Source organism: Brienomyrus brachyistius, unplaced genomic scaffold (genome assembly GCF_023856365.1).
Source record: "Brienomyrus brachyistius isolate T26 unplaced genomic scaffold, BBRACH_0.4 scaffold44, whole genome shotgun sequence".
In the NCBI taxonomy this organism is placed as follows: Eukaryota; Metazoa; Chordata; class Actinopteri; order Osteoglossiformes; family Mormyridae; genus Brienomyrus; species Brienomyrus brachyistius.
Window position 1 is genome coordinate 1,426,921 of NW_026042319.1, and position 17,133 is coordinate 1,444,053.

Here is a 17,133-nt window from a genome sequence, read left to right on the forward strand (position 1 = left end):
CGGGTTCGCGAAGGCAGCTCAGCGTCGGATGTCCACAACACCAGACAGCTGTTGTCAAAGGGTTGGTGTCCAGGACGATGGCGGGGGAGACGGATGACGAGATACCCGGTATGTTAATCAGAGAGCTCACCCGATGCTCGGTTCCACGACTGCACATATTCCTGAGCAGAAACGTAATGCTACCCAGCTTGCTGCACATCAACCTTTCAGATATGGCTAGTGGAGATAGTCAGATAAGTCATTAGTGAAAAGACAAGAAAAAGTAACACATGACGGTGCTTCGACAATACTGTCAAATACTCCTAAAATTGTTAGCTGAACAAGTTCTACAAAGATTAATGGTGTCTGTTGTCGTCTGTGTATGTTTAGTTGTTACTCATAACTATTTCAACAGGCATGCTAGTATCCCCCCTGTTTATAAGTAGGGACCTAGGTTAGCATATTATTCCTTATAGAAATAGCCATTTTATGCTATTTTAAGCCCTGATAAGTTCTGTGATTGCGTACTAGTTTACCCTGCTATTTTCTTTGGAGTTTTTTTTTGCCCTTCCTATAACCGTTTTGTTGTGTTCTTCACAGAATCAGGTGCCATATTCACGTTTGGAAAAAGCAAGTTTGCAGATAACATTCCCAGTAAATTCTGGATGAAAAATGACAAACCTGTGCAGATATCGTGTGGCGATGAACATACAGCACTGATAACAGGTATTTTTGAATCTGTGTATCTGTGTGTTTTTGTGGAAAACGGATTTTGTATATAACAATGCAAAAAAAAAAAAAAAAAAATGAAGAACGCGCTGCAAGAATGACTTTTTGAGACGGTCCCGATTTCCAGTGTAAAAATAGACACTGCATGTTCTGCATAGCGGAAATAGGAATGTGTTAAAGATATTCTCTAAATATTGCTGCTTCATTTTTCCAAGATCACAGTGTGTCTTCCTTCCAGTGCATTCTCTCCTTCCTTTGTCCTGTTTTCTTTAGTGCTGTTTGTTTTCCTGCAGACACCGGCAAGCTGTACATGTTTGGCAGCAATAACTGGGGTCAGCTGGGCTTGGGAACTAAGAGTACAACATTCAGACCAACTTGTGTCAAAGGTGAGTCATCCTCAGATGTGGCTCTCACTTTTAGCAAGGAGCCTGTGTCATTTTGCTGGCATCTGCACGCTGCTTATTACTCTAGCTATAAGAATAGAAAAAATCATTTTGGGAAGGGTTAGAGGCATGGTCCTAGAAACCCCCAGCCCACATTATTTTTTGTCACACTACATCATTCGTCACATGGGTCACCGAACCCCCTTACTAATTTGGACTCATGTCTCATACCCTCATTTGTACATTCCAACAGCCACCTACCAGTCTATGCTAAGAATACTGTATTTTTTTATATACCACAACATGCAGGCCTGCACAGTGTTTACAGTCTTTTAATGTTGCTGATGATTTTTTTTGTGCACCGAAGAAATTAATCGAAACCGGATTGTATTAAGGCAGCTGAACAGAATAATTAGGTAGAAGTTTATATCTACACGTCCGTACTTCTTATAATCACATGCAGGAAGCAGGATGAGATGTACTGTTGCTGTATTTGCTTTACAATTCCTGAAATCGTCCTGATAATATGTAGAAATACCTATATTCACACCTACAGTCATTTATAAGGTTCATCTCACGTAGAGGAAGATGCACGGTGCGTGCACCTGTGCAAATAGACAATTTCTGCGTAGGTAATTAGAGTTACTTAGCAGAAATTGGATGCTAGCCAGAGATTTTAGAAAAGATGTCATACAGGATTTCGTCAATAACCCACGCAGCGATAGTCAGACTCTCACCCAAAAATACCTGCGGAACAAAGAAGGAACTCTGCCTTCTTCGTGAAATATATTACGATTAAGCCCTAATATGAGCTGTTTAGTACTTTCAAATGTCAGATTTAATGGCAACTTGTTGTTCAGGGATGACACGGGCAAGAAAAAAATGCAAAGCTTTTTAGAGACATGAAGTACGCTGTCTGGGTGCTCTTCTGAAAGAGCAGGGCTGTTTCCTAGGAAACAGCTGTGCTAATCACACATACAGCCCTTCAAGTGTACTTGTGGCGAATTGAGAATGGGCAGGAAGGAGATGGAAAGGGTCTGCATGAGACCCCGTTACCCACGGATCAGTGAGGAAGGGGAGGGGGGGCAGACTTGTCTGACTTTTCTCTCCTGTTTAATTCAGCCCTCAGACCTGGAAATACAGCTTTGGGTGAAACATTTAAGAATCTTGTTTTCCCGTTGAAACGAACGCTGTTTTCTGGCTGTGTTGCTGTTGTTCTCGTTGGACAGGCGTGGATGAGCACAGCTTACTTTAAGTGAAATAAGGACGTGGGACGAGGTTCACACTCGGTCCACAGATGTTTGCCAGCAACGGCACAGAGGGATATCCGCCGGAGATCCAATTAACACGTCCGTCTAGGTGCTGCAGAAGGAGCAAATAAGCTGTAAATTCATATACCCGTCTCGACATGACCAAGGCGCTACTCCAATTCACACTTCTGATGGATGGGAACACCCAGTCCGGGCCTGTCGACGTGACATAAATGCTGCAAAAGATTTGAGTAGCTGGGACACCGTGGCTAGGAGGCATGGCATGACTGACAAGAGGCTGAATTAGGGACCCCCAAAGTAGTACCTGAAGTCGATGTGTAGGAATGAGTGTAGTTCTACATGTATGGATAAATGCACTTGCAGTATATATGATTTCTTTGCCCCTTTTCACTTGCGCATTTTCCATGCCTTAGAAAAGACCAATTCGATTTGTCAAAGCCGCCGTCTCTCCCCGAATGCCCCTTCCAGTTTTCACTTATCACCTGTCTACCTTAACTGGTTGGTTTTTCGCCCTTATTGTTTCAGCTCTGAAGTCTGAGAGGGTGAAGCTTGCGGCTTGTGGCCGGAATCACACAATTGTCTGCACATGTAAGTCATAGTATCAGACTGCTGTTTAGATACAGTCACAACCGTGCAGTTGCTGTGCAGGGTGAACTGAATTTAGCCACAATATTAAACTATATGGCTAATGTACTTGTGCTGAAATGTGTTCCAGTTTAACTGCACATGTGACAGCTCTCTGTGCTCACATTCATATTTTGCAGTAGTTTAAAACTGGATTTAGTCGAGTCATGCATTGGTTCCACTCTCCTACCCTCTCAGCTATTTACTGACAATTTACCGTTCAGTTCCCTGCATATTGCTCTTGGTTCAAAAGTTCATGGATTTTCGGTTTTGGATCATTTATCTAGAACCAGAGTACTTTCTTCAGAACCTCAATATCCGCAGGATTTGTTTTTAATGAAATCTTCGATATACCTAGAACTGCTTAGTTCCAGGTATACCCCAAGCACCTTAGTGTAAAGGCTAATTGAAGTCCACTTGGCCTGGGCTCTTGACGCCTGGGTATTGGTACTGCTCCATCAAGGTGGGTTTGGGTCCAAATTCTGTAATGAGCACAGTGATGTTGGCGTACCCTCAGCACGGGGAAACATGTATGCTGCTGGCGGGAACAGCGAGGGCCAGCTGGGCCTGGGTGACTGTGATGAGCGGACCTCCTTCCAGCTGCTGAACCCCTTTGCCGGCACCGCTCCGATCCAGATGCTCGCTGCTGGTTCCAACACCTCCGCAGCCCTCACTGGTGAGAGCCGCCCGCCTTGCATATGTATGGCTTGCCTGCGTGTGACCTGATGCAGCTACTTTTGTGATGACGTCATGTTTTTTTCTGAGTGTTTTGGTTTCACTGATCCCAGCATGTGGTTTTATCATGATCTTTCGTGGTTTTTCAGAGGATGGGAGGCTGTACATGTGGGGGGACAACTCTGAGGGCCAAATCGGCCTGGGGGACAAGACCAATACGCTGGAGCCCCAGAAGGTCTCAGTGGGGAGATCCGTGTCTTGGGTCTCTTGTGGATACTATCACTCGGCTCTTATCACTGGTATGTCTCAGCCTCAGTTTGGGGTTTTAAGGCAGAGATCTGATCTGCAGTCAGCCTCACCTGTTGGTTTGGTCTCCTGAGCTCTGCTTCGTCTACGGGTGTGTTTTACAGTTGACGGGGAACTGTTCACATTTGGCGAGTCTGACAGTGGGAAGCTGGGATTGCCTCCTGAGCTGCTAGACAACCATAGGATACCCCAGATGGTGCAGGGCATCCCAGAGAGGGTCATCCAGGTGGCCTGCGGAGGGGGACACACCGTAGTGCTCACGGGTAGGGGTGTCCGCTCTGCTTCTCCGTCAACAGTGAGGGACAAACCAGAACGTGACGAACCTTTAATTCTACATAGATATGTCGGAGTTCCTCAAGGATACATTCTTGAACCTTGTTTTAAATTTACGTTGGTAAAGATGCTTTCCTCCTGCTCCTTAAGCTCGTATGGAAAAGGGCCCCACAATGAATAATCCCTCAGTTTTCAGCATTTAAAATATATTCCTTGAAATAAGAAAAGATCATTTTAGTTGGTGTTATCGTTTATTGACTTGGGTGACATCTATCGCCATTGTGGCCTATTAATATAAATAGACCACAGGCAGTTTTCCATCTGATGAAGTATTAAATTGACAGTAAACATTAATTTCCAAGTCCTGGGGGGGGGGCATGAGATAAAAGTTGGCTGCTTGTTTTAAACAAAGTGAGGCAGAACATCAAGTGTGACGTGACTCAGGCTTGGATCATGTTAAGTGGATCAGTTATGGGAGCCTTTCTGGCCCTTGTACTGTCAGTTCAGACCAGTTCCCCCCGTTTGCTCTCTGTGACATTTGAGCCCCTTTGCTTTCTCAGCGGACGACCTGTACACGTTTGGGCTGGGCCAGTTCGGACAGCTGGGACACGGCACCCTTGTCTGTGAGTCCCAGCTCCCCAGAGCGGTGGAGCACTTCCAGAAGAGGAAGGTCAGTCAAGTTACGTGCGGCGAGAATCACACGGCCGTCATCACGGGCAAGTATCGCCTCTAATCTCAGCTTCCATCCTCTTATGCCCCCCCCCCCCCCCGAGTGCTATCAAGGGTCCCTTGGAACATGAAACGTTGCAGTGCAGCCTTATTTGGGGTTGATAATTGCCTCACACCTATGGGACCAGGGTTCGATTCTCCACCCTTAGGCTTCTTCACTGTTAAGAACTGAATTGAGAATGGCCAGTTTTAATTGAATCTGAATTATGGTTAAAAACAGGATGTAGAATTGCAGTTTGAATTAAAGAAAATAGAACTAAAATGAAATTGAATTCAAATAAATGAATATCCATACAGTCTTGCTAAAAAGTTTGTGAACCCTTTAGAACTAGTTAAAGTTCAATCCAATAAAAAAAATGACACAAAAATATTATACATGTTCCTTTATTTATTAAGGAGAATTATGCAATGCTGCGTGTGTGTGTGTGGGAGTAACCGGTGTGACCCCCTTGTGTAGCAATAACTTTACCTAGTAACTGTTGATCAGTCCTGCACATCAGCCTCCCGGACCTAACCCATCCCTTAGCCCAGAACAGCTTCAGCTTCAGGACATTGCTGGACGTCCACTTCATGTCCTTCCACAACACTTCCGTAGGGTTAGGGTCAGGATTTTGACTTTGGTTATTTTCTGCTTTTACCATATTTTGGTAGAACGACTTGTGTCTTCAGGGTTGTTCTTCTGCATGACCCACATGCTCTCGAGCTTCAGTTCAGTCACGGAAATCCTGACATGTTCCTGTGAAACTCTCTGCTGCAATCTGGAATTCATAGTTCCATCAGTCATGGTGAGCCGCCTGGGTCCAGACGCAGCAGAGCAGGCCCACGCCACGATCCCGCCGTCGCTAAGCTCCTTATGCTGGAATGCATGCTTTGCTTTCTGCCAAACATAAAGCTTTTCATTCCAGTCCAGGCCTGCTGTACATTGGACTCATCCATGCACAGAACATTCTTATCTTTTCAAGCATCCGTCTGGCTTGTGCTGTTTGGCAGCAGTGGTCTTCTTGGTGCCATTTGTTTTGTTGGGTCATATTTATGTCCAGACAAAATTCTAAAGGGTTCGCAAACTGTTCACCTCCACTGCATTGTAGGCGCAGCTTTTAATAATACAGCTCAATATAAATCACATATAAAGATGTTAACATGCATGGCAGATACATCCATCCATCCATCCATCCATCCATTTTCTACACCCAGTTTTCCTGTGCAAGGTTACGGGATCCAGAGTATTACATATTATATAAAAATGTCATGTTATTCAGAGTAAAATAATGCAACACTTGAAGTGTCACCTACATAATAAATAATTTTGTGTACCATGGTGAATCTTCTCAATGGGAAAGTTGAGTGTATGCCCTCAAAGCTCAGTGCTGGACATAATGGCTGCAGTGCCCCACCAAAGGAATGTCCCAAACTCTCTTCCTACGACCCCTCAACTGTCGCCAAAGCTTCACACGAGAGTCAGCCATGCTTAGCAGAGGATGCCAACCCATTGCCTACTGGAAAGGAAAGCAAACCAGCATGCCTGAGCTCTCACAAGCTGCCTGCATGTCCAGTGCTGCAGCAGCATTCTCTGCACCTTTTGCGGGAATCTTCAGTGTTGTAGGAAAAGTTTTTTTTATGGAAAAGGACTTGGAGAACAAACTTACACCAAATGTATATTTATAGAACAGGTTAAAAGTTGTACATCATTTACAGTCATGCAAATATAAAGTACACTTCAGCCTCTCGTGTAGGTCTGTATATACAAGCTCAGCATTTACATGTATCATCTAGAAAAGAAAGTGAATTTCTTTGAATTGAAATGAATGAAATTGTTTTTTTTTTCTGTTATTCCCATTCAACATCCTTGTGGGGTGTGGCCAGTTCAGTTAAAATTCCAATTCAGGAATGGAATAGGGCATCAATTCTGATTTTTGCGCAATCCTGTCTGCCCTCTGGCTCTCTTTGTGTGGAGTTTGCATGTTCTCCTTGTTTCATTGTGGGTTTTTCGCCGTGTCCTAAGGTGAAAGTCCACAGGTGTTAATGGTGTGTTTGTCCTGTGATGGATTGGCGCCCCACCCTGGGTTATTCCTTGCGTTGCACCTGTAGCCTCCAGGATAGGCTCCAGACTCCCATGTCTCTGCAAAGGATAAGAGGGTATAGAAAATGGATGGATGGATGGATGGATGGAATTACCTGGACATGTTTGGTGTCTCTGTCTGGTGGCACATAAGATGAAATAAGTGACCCTGAAATGTCTTTTAATGTAGACTGTACGTTTATATCATCCAGCTCACTGTTGGTCTGCTGCCTCCTACTGGCCACATGCTATATTTTGCATCACCCACAGTCCAGCCATTTTTATGCTTGCAGTTTACTGCTTTCAGCTGTATTCCACTTGTACTTTTTATGGACACTATTTTATGGTAGTTCTGCTTGATTACCCTTTTTAATGGAGTCAGAAAATATTAAGTACATTTCCTGATATTGCCGTTTCGAGTTTTTGATTCCTCCTGGGGGGAAAAAATTACCTTCAATTACTGTGGGGTGCTGTGAAGATTTGTAAAAATTAGCTTTAAGAAATAAAATTAGATTTAAAATGGTAATCTCACCCGGTGATTTGGCATTATGAGAAATTCTGCATGAATGGATAATTAACAGCCAGTGAGTAACGGCGCAGTAACAGCGCGGTATCCCTACATTCAGACAATGGGCTCCTGTACACCTTTGGGGACGGACGGCACGGCAAGTTGGGCCTGGGAGAGGAGAACTTCACCAACCAGTTCAAGCCGACATTGTGCCCACGATTTCTCAAGTACCATGTCCAGTCGGTAAGCAACAGGCTGGGAAATCTGTTGTACCTTTGAACTATAAAATTGACAACAAGTATGAATGAAGCAAACAAAGATATGTAAATACTTTACCGTTAAATGTCCGATAAATGCCATCGAGTGTTTTGTGCATAGCAGTGCTGGTAAACGTGTCAATGGTGTGCTATGGGATGTGCACATCTAAGGTAGCATGTGGAGGGTGCCACATGCTGGTACTGGCGAAGCGCAGGTCCGAGGGAGTCCGTGAGCTGTGCCTGGAAGAAGACGATGTCACAGAGGAGTTCCTGGGGATGTCCTACACAGAGCTCCTGGGGGAATCCTCTCGGCCCAGCTTATCAAGGAGCCTCTCCGCTCGGGTCAGACGCAGAGAGCGGGTGAGAATCCCTCATTTATCCATTTAGCAGTTATGCCATTTTTATTGCCTGCTTCTCCATCAGCATTGTAATGACCCGGAGCTTTTACCGAGCTTTTCCAGGGATTACAGCTGCCGTACGGGTGGGTGGCAGTTACCAGAGTAGTGTGTGCATTTTGCATGGAAACATATTATTCACATGCATGTAGATGGGCTGCAGATTATACGCTGTGACTTTCAGATGAGATCACAGGGTGACTCGCTTTTATAGAATAGCCTTTGAAAGCTTTACAGTCTTAGATTCAACAAAGATTAGATGGAAAGGAGTTTTGCCGTTTTTTTTTGCATGGGTACCACAAGGTGTCAGTGTGGTATCAGCAGTGGTTTACAGCCCTCCTCAGCCGCTGAGTGCCTCAGTGAAATCCATGAATAAATTTACTGTGCTGCCCACCTGTCCACAACCCCAGGGAATGACGTCTTGTTTTTTTTCTTTACAGGAACGCTCCCCGGAGCAGTTTGGTTTAAAATTCCACACCCTGCCCCCCCTGAAGTCAGGCTGCCTCACTGCATCCTTGCCCATGGCCAGCCACACGGTGCCCGGTCCGGGCTCCCACAGGGACGTGCCCGATGGGCGAGAGCGAAGCGGGCAGCATCACCAGGCCGTGCCACATGAGACAGGTACCAGTAACCAACACATGCCTCAGTTCCTGCCTGAGAGAGCAAATGCTTACGAGGTAATGAACAGGGTCCTGTTTACAGTGAATACTGTGCCCCTGGCCGGCCCCCTCCGTGGCCCTCACAGCCATGGCTGGCAACGGGCTTGACATAGAAATGGCCTCTTCAGGAGGATCGGCGTGTGCAAATGACAGCCGCCAACATGCTTTCCCAAAGCTGCAGGAAACACAGACCCTAAGGATGTGGAGGAGCAGACCTGGGTTGAGGAGATTATGGATGACAACGGGAGCGTGAAGGGGTTGGGGGACACCACTGACTTCCTGAACATGGTGAGAGAATCACGTATTTAAATGTTTCTGTGTGTATGTTTACTGAACACACACACACACACACACACACACACACACACACAGCTACACGTTTATGTCCATTTCAGGCCCCTAATGGCAGGCTGCTTGTTGCCCTGGAAGCAGGACCCGTGTGTTTCCTGACGCTCACTGGCTCACTGGCTCACTGGCTCACTGGCTCACTGGTTCACTGGCTCACTGACACTTGGCTTCGGCCATTTTTAGTATAAGCTGAGCAGCGATAAGAAGTGAAAACAGGCTCCGACAAACGCTTTTTCAGAAGCCGTGGGATCCAGTTTCTGTGCCGGAGCCTGGCTCACCCCCCCCCCGCACATTTTACATTTTAAACCCCTCCCGTTTCCCCTCTGTTGCAATCACTCTGCAGTTTTTTTTCCTTATTTCGTTTTTCCGACATTATTACATTACAGTGCCCCCCTTGCCCTCTCCATTTACAAAAAATCTATTTCCGATAGAACAGCCAAGCCTGCAGTTGTAGTTTTCCCTGTGATTTATACTGGGGGGGGGGGGGGGGTTAGTCCACTGAGTTTCCAGACATATGGTGAGCTCTGCTGCAGGCATGGTCTCAACAGGGGGGCCTCTAGGAGGCCTTACCGAGCAGCCATGGGCTTGAGACCCCCCCCCCCGGCCCCCCCAGATTGTGACTGTAATCAGTGCCACGTGGATAAAATGAGAGAACGCATCCCAGTCACGCAGCGTCAGTGTGTCCCCACGTCACTGTGGCGTGACTCTCCAGAGGCACCCGTCCAAAAAACGTTTTCATGTTTTAAAAATGATTTCCACACACTGCTTCGTATGTGTCTGTGTATATTTTTTCAGCAAACTTTAGTGTGTTGCACGTTCACTTTTCCGTCGGAAAGTTGATGTCAGTATGCGCTGTGTGAAATGCAAAGCCAGCCGTCCTGAAGCTCAGTGGCCGGTCGTACCGAGGCTCTGTAGCAGAACCGATCCGGTCACTGGGTGAGGTTCCTCATGTTGTCTGTCTTACATGACAGACCCACGTGATGAAGATGGCCCCCGGAGGTGGGACTTTGGCCTTTTCTCCAGTTCACAAAGACCAGGTAGGACTGCCCCTCTTGCTGACCTCTTGATCATATGTTTGGTTTGCTGAACCACATGAGATATCTCAGCAGTTTTCTGTTCTGTGTCGCTCATAATCAACAACGTTTTTTTATTTTATAGTATTCAAAAGACAACTGAGAGGAGCTTAACACTAATCCCATTTCTGCAGAATTTGATTTGAAGCAAATGCGTTGCCTCTGTCTGACCTTTACTTTGTTCGTCTTTCCCCCCCACACTATTGAAGCCTATTTGTTCAAAACTCATCCATCTCTGCATGTGCACTTTACATTTTCTCTGTGCTCTCTCTCTTTTCACCCCTGATTTCTTGCGTTGGGGTCGAAGAATTTTGCGTTGCGCATGGTATGGTAGCGGGGGCGGGGCCCAGTGATGTCATGGGAATGGAGGGCGGGGCATCACACCTGGCCCATCCCACCGAGTCACTGAGAGGTTCCAGGTTGGGGCTTACGGAAGATACCAAACATGGAATTATCCCGGGGGCCGACAGTAAGAAGGAATATGCGATTGAGGGGGAAATAAATCCTAAGAGCTCAAGCTGAGCTTCAACCAAACGATGAGATGAATCCACTAGAAGTTAAGAGGCAGTCGGTGATACATGGAGATCAAGCAGAAGACTGGAAGCGCTATCACCGTCCAAAGAAAAATCATTGCATGGAAAGGTGCTGGAGTAGAAGGTCAATCTGTAAAGGTCAAAGTTCAGAAAGTAGGAAGCCTTTTGTCGGATGTATGCTTTAAAAAATTAGAAGCAAAGGCAAATGAGGTAAAAGAAATGGCTCTGAAAGTTGAACCGAAGCGCAGAGAGACAGGAGGAGTTAAAAAGGCAGCTCCAGTTGGAGTGGAGGCCCTGTGAGAGGGGAAGGGGAGGCGAGCACATCTGTCAGGGCTGAAGGTACAGTAGCAGCGGGACCCAAGCCGACGGCGATGGGGAGCAGCGGAAGGAGCCCCTTCGAGAGGCCTCAGCTTCAGCTTGGACAAGCGGAAGGGAAAGCCGCCGATGGAACAGGCAAGGACAGACGTGTAGGAGAGGAGGGCAGGCCTGCTGATGTGGAGAGTGTGCTCGTAAGGGGGGGAGGCAGGAGGGTGGATATGTGCCACAAAGAAGGGGCAAGCTGGTGCACAGGTAAGAGGCAAACCTGCAGAAGTTACGGGAATGAGAGCGATGGAGGGGGAAGGAAAGCTATGAAAGCGACTCTGTGCTGGAAGAGGGTAAACAAACAGAGGGGAGGATGGCAAATGGCGAGACATAAGGCGGCTCGTGTCAGAGGCACTGAAGGCAGACTCATCGAAGAGGAAATCGGACTGCACACCTAGAAAAGCCAAAGTGAGTTTGTGGATAAGGAGGGTTAGGGGGTCGCATGTAAAATAAAAAGACAAAGAAAATGGAGTGAGGAAGAGGGGCAAGGCGGGGAAAAAGGGCAGGAGGAGGAGACGCAGCTGAAAAGGGTAGAAATGAGTCAAAGAGAGGCTGAAGCTGAGCGAAAAGAGGAAGGAGTGAAGCGGCCGGTTTCGCATGGCTGAAAACACACCTGCAGCAGGGGGAGTGGAGAACCAGCTGAATGAGAACCAAGCCTGTGGGTCGGACCCTCAGGAATGAAGGGTGGACGGGATGAATGCAAGCGGATCGAGGCAAAGCACGTATCTGACTGCTTTACGGAGAAACCTTTACAGGTGGAGGGTGAATCTGTTGAAATGAGAAGGAAAGCAATGGAGTCATCGAGCCTTGAAAAAGCTGAAGTGGTTAAGGCTGACGCCACAGGGCCCTTGGCATTAAATCAACCAGGAGTCCCAAGTCGACACCACAGCCGTCCAAACAGGCGGAAGATGGAGATAAATACTCTACATATGGCGGCAAAGATGCTGTTATTGTTCACGAAGTAAAAGAAAAACCATCCAAGCAGGGAAGGATCCTCAGGATCAAGGAGCCCAGTGGGACTCTTGGGAGGGGGGGGGGGGGGGGCAGAGACCGGCTCATCTACATTTTTTCAGTTCCTATCTGATTCTGATACGCAACTGCAGATACCGATACAGATTCTGAGCTCTTTTTACTTTAATATTTTAATATAATGATTTATATAATACTTTATATATTAATATTTTTAAGCTAGTAAACACAGGCGAAAAGGTATATGGCAAAAAATCTTCAGGCTAGTAGAACATGCTGTTCCACCTCGTTCGTACACGTTTCTGAGGCATTTTGCAGTGCAGTTTTAATATATTCCCAATATTTCTCCCCTAAACACTACTTCCACCTCTCAAAACGTTGTTTTTTACAAAGATTGCAAATCACTGTGCTACTAGCCGCTGTTAAAAACATAAAATACTTCCAAACCGCCACCATCTTATCTTGTGTTCTTACGCTCCCCCTACTGCGAAGGGTATGCGCATGACGTCACAGCAGGCGGGAGTATGCGGGAGTTACTGCCCTCACAGTAGCAAAAAACTGATGGGATTGATTGTACAAATAGATTTAACATGAAATAGGAGCTTTTTGGAGACTGCCAAAAACTAAATAGTATCGGACATGGATCAGTTATGTATGTTCAATACCCGATCCCCGAAATAGGTCAGAATATTGGATCAGTGCATCTGTAGTCAGGAAGTTCTGTCACCCTTCTGAACAGAGCAGAGAGGATCAGCAAACAGAGGGCTGTCGCAGGGCCCCTTTGGGGAGGGTCCACTAAGCCGTTCGTCACAGAGCAAAGGACAGCGCTCAGCATAAATGTGCCAGAGGCACCATGATGGAGGTCAAGACAATGCCAGAGATAAGCGTCAGTCTGCTTGGGCAAAGCATCCAAGCTGGAAAAAAACACAAGAGGATTGGAGTGTGAAATCTGAGGAGGGGAGAGATTGCAGTGACAAGACAGCAGACCCTAGAGGGGTTAGAAAGAAAGTGGTAGAAGAATGAAAAGATGGGAAGAGAGCAGAAGGAAGAATAGTGTAGAAATGTTGAGTGATAATTCCAGTCGAATGAAAAACATGATCAATAATGTGGAAGAGGACTTCAGTTATCAGATGGAGAGTGAGAGGACTGCATATGATGAGCAGGGAAATATCTCTGAAGAGGAAAATCAAGAGAGGAAAATCTGTGCTGAAGCGAGAGGATGATGTGGTGAGGAGTGGGAATGAAGAGGAAATAGGTGGAGAGGAAATAGAGAGTGAGATAAAAAGCAGGAGATATGTCCCAGAAGTGAAATCTGAAGATGGAGACGGATCAAATGAATAGGAAAGAGGAGTTCGTGAGGAGACCGAGTCTGTAGGTGAGGAAGGAGAAGATGAAAGTGTTGAGGAGAGAGGAGATGTGGAAGATAAAAGTAGTGAAGAGGAGGAGGAAGGTGAGTTAGAGGACGCAGGCATGGAGGGAGATGTTATGGAAGAGGAGGAGGAGGACATCATAGAAATGAGGGAGATGAGAATAGGATGAGAAAAAAGGTAGAATGGTGATAATGAATAGATGGAGCTAGGAGTCTGTGAGGAAGGAGAGGATAAAGATGAATGGGAGAGAAAGAAGGTTGCAGGGAGACGAGGAAAAAGGTCTGGAAGAACAAGGGAATGGAGACAAGGAAAGTAATGCTAAAATGGAAGGAAAAGGAGTAGATGAGGAAGAACCTGAGAATGAAACGGAGGAAGAAACTGAGGATGAGGTGGTGGGACAAGAGAGGAAGGAAGTGAGGATAAAGATGAGATCTGAGGATGAGGAAGAAATGGAACAGAGTGGGGGGCAGTGACGGAGCAGTGACGGGGCAGTGACGGGGCAGTGACGGGGCAGTGACGGGGCAGTGACGGAGTAGTGACGGGGCAGTGATGGGGCAGTGACGGGGCAGTGACGGGGCAGTGATGGGGCAGTGACGGGGCACTGCTCTCCCAGCGTCCTGTGTAACACATCACTTAAGCAGGCACTCTGTAGCAGTGGGTGTGATGCCTCCCAGCTGTTCTTCTTGCCATGCTGCATTGTTTCAGCACTTAAGTTTGATTTGGGTCGTTCCCACTAATCTTCATTCCATGTTGGAGAAACCCCATTTCAGCTCTGTACCCACAGAGCTGCATGTGTGACGTGTCCTTACAAGTTGCCCTGACAAAACTGAAGGGATCTCACATTCCATACTCAGGAAATTATGGCTGCAGGCATTTTTGAGGTTGTACATGTTTATTGCCTGTACTGATGTTAGGTGTGAGAGTCTGGCGAATGATTCTATTTCCTGCGATGTCTGAATGCTGGTATGCTTTTTGGGGTGTTTTGCTGCAAATTCAGACAAGCACAACTGTGCGCAATCTTCAAAGCATTCAGTCATGTAATTCATTTTGATCACTGCCCATTGTATTTCTGAGTACCAAAGAACGAAATGACATCCATCCATCCATCCATCCATATTCTGGATCATGGGGCGTCCAAAGCCTACCCTAGAAGCTACAGACACAAGGCAGGGACCCACCCAGGATGGGGCGCCAACCCATTCATGCAACAGATGCTCATAAAATCTGTCATTCATTTAGAAAACAACACTAAACAATGATAGTTGAGGGCTTGAAATACTGTGGACCTGAGTTGCTTCCCAAACCATTGAGAAGGTATACTTTTGCTTTTCAAATCTTATATTATTTTCTTTTGAATTTGAGTTGCTATATTTGTGTAGTTAACAGGATTCACTGGTTGACAATTTTCTCGCAAGCTGCCGTTGTCTTCCTGTTAATCATACATCTGTTAAAATATAAAAAGACGGCTTATTATCTATTGGCCCACAAACCCTGAAGTCATGAAAGGACGAACCAGAAGGGCCAATTGAGAACTTTAAAACCGGAAGTCTCTCCTTCTGTGGTTCCGTCGTATCTCAGCAGTGGGGTAACTTGAGAGCGTTGTAGCTTTAACTGAGAGCAGAGTGTTGGCGCCCCCTGTGGGGGGCCTTTTCTGTCTCGTGGATACAGCTATGGTGTTCTTCCAAGTGCCAGGGGTGGGATTCTGCTCCATAAATCAGGATAATGAGAGCCGGAGCTGTACAGCAGCCCGTCGGGGTGATTGGTGAAGTGTGCGTGTTCGCCCAGCCCACATCACACTCTGCACATCTCACTCTTACTTATTTGCTTGGCAGACATATTGGTGCAGAGTAACTTGCATAGCTGGCATCATAGCAGCGTTTAATTAGCATGTCACATGTTCTGTCTGAACTGGGTACCTTGTAGTCAGTCCAGTTTAACTGTTAGGGGGCCTATTGCCTGCTTTTTCCCATGGCTCAGTGATTCCTAATTCCTTCCCTGATCGCTTGATGTTTTTAACACGCGTGTGTCGGTTGCGGTCCTGCACATGGCTCAGTGACAGAAACAGTGAAAGCTGGTAAACACAGACCATTTACCCCCCCCCCCCCCCCGAATGATTGCATGCCACGCTGTGTTAGCCAGTTAGCGTTAGCTGTAATGCAGCTTTTCCCAAATTAGCCCATTATCTATCGCTGAATTTTTTTTTTCCTTTCTCATTAGCATTTTGACGCAAGATTTTTACATCCTCAGTCTAACTGGCGCCGTCTAACCGCTTATAGCCTGCTGGACACAGTGCAGCTCCGGAGAGTGAGGAAGAGGATGAGGAAGATGAGGGTGAGGAGGAAGAGGAAGAAGAGGAGGAGGGAGAAGAAGAGGAGGAAAATAGTAAGGAAGAGGAAGAGCCTGAGTGCAGCCAGAGGAAATCAGAGGAGATAAAGGCTCTGTCCTGCCAGGGCAATGGCTGTGCACCAGGAGACGCTCCTCAGGTATCTGGCAGAGGGTCTGTTGCCAGCAGTGTGAGCACTTCCCGAACGCTGCTGGAAACACCTGGCTGCACCGGCATGCTTAAGGGTGACGTCATTTACCCAATCTGCAGACAGTCCTCTCTTTGGCTGCGGTTCTGCTTGGATTTCTCTCTGCGCTCATTGGGTTAAATGCTCCGTCTGAGAGCCAAGATGCCTGCAGACCAGAATCCTTATACAGTCATTTGAAACTAAAGCCAGAAATGATGTTTTGGGCTGAGTTTGTAGCCGAAAACAATAGTAGTCACTTCACTTTGCTTATCTCCTGTATCTTCATTAACAGATCCACTTAATATACAGGCATTAATCCCCCCCCCCCCAGCTTTTAATATCCTGCAAAAAATTTTATTGGATATGTTTAAGTTAAAAGCTTTGCTGTTCTGCAAGACCCCGAACCAAGACCCCGTGTGTTCTCTGCTTCGCCATGTGCAAAAGCAATTTTGAAGTGTAATCTGAGAAAAAATTAAATGGTATTAACCATTATCTGTATGGCTGTTCGTCACAGTGAAGTCTGTCGTGTCGTCCTCAGGAACCTGAAGTTATTAAAGAGGAATCAGCCACAGACGGGCCACTGAAGGGTGAGTTCGCTTCAACGTAGAACCGGTGTTTATGAAATCTGAGTGTTTTCTGCGTCACTCCTCAAGGCAGCGTCTGTTTGAGTCTCAAGTTGTTCAACGGTTTCCTGGGAGAGTCCGTGTGAGACGCTGGGCCTCACGCTGGGGTGACTGTTCGCTCACGCTGCTGCAGATGGTTGTTATACAGGCCCGCGGTTTGGCCCTTTCATTATTTTTTAAGCGATTTCCAGTCTTTGATGGTCCATCGTTTGATTGCAGTTGCTCGCATACTCCGCCTCTGACTGAGGGAGCCTTTCTATGGAATAACAACAGAAAAAAACGGAATTGCGATATTCACTGTCTAAGCTAATAGACGCAGACTGGTATCCTGAATCTGCTTTGATACAAGCTCTGTTCGGACCTCATTAACTTCAGCTCGGCTTCTGCCCTTTTCCACAAGCCGCCAATGTGGCCCTCGGGTCGGAAGGGCAGCCAGAAAGCCAACAGCGGGCCAAGCGTTTCTGTCAACGTCGCATCCAAAGCATTTAATTTCCCAC

At 46.6% G+C, this 17,133-nt stretch overlaps 1 protein-coding gene across 1 annotated transcript in view; it reads left to right on the plus strand.

Moving 5' to 3' along the window:
- rpgrb (retinitis pigmentosa GTPase regulator b) overlaps positions 1–17,133 on the plus strand; it is a 19,444-nt gene continuing 2,311 nt past the window's right edge. The window contains exons 1-15 of the mRNA XM_048999144.1: positions 1–108; positions 580–705; positions 1,002–1,094; positions 2,888–2,950; positions 3,504–3,662; positions 3,811–3,960; positions 4,072–4,230; positions 4,801–4,956; positions 7,655–7,779; positions 7,965–8,153; positions 8,629–8,809; positions 9,023–9,135; positions 10,167–10,232; positions 15,780–15,986; positions 16,552–16,600. Of these exons, the coding sequence (XP_048855101.1) occupies positions 78–108; positions 580–705; positions 1,002–1,094; positions 2,888–2,950; positions 3,504–3,662; positions 3,811–3,960; positions 4,072–4,230; positions 4,801–4,956; positions 7,655–7,779; positions 7,965–8,153; positions 8,629–8,809; positions 9,023–9,135; positions 10,167–10,232; positions 15,780–15,986; positions 16,552–16,600 (1,867 nt within the window). The 5' untranslated portion in view covers positions 1–77. The remainder of the gene's footprint in view (positions 109–579; positions 706–1,001; positions 1,095–2,887; positions 2,951–3,503; positions 3,663–3,810; positions 3,961–4,071; positions 4,231–4,800; positions 4,957–7,654; positions 7,780–7,964; positions 8,154–8,628; positions 8,810–9,022; positions 9,136–10,166; positions 10,233–15,779; positions 15,987–16,551; positions 16,601–17,133) is intronic.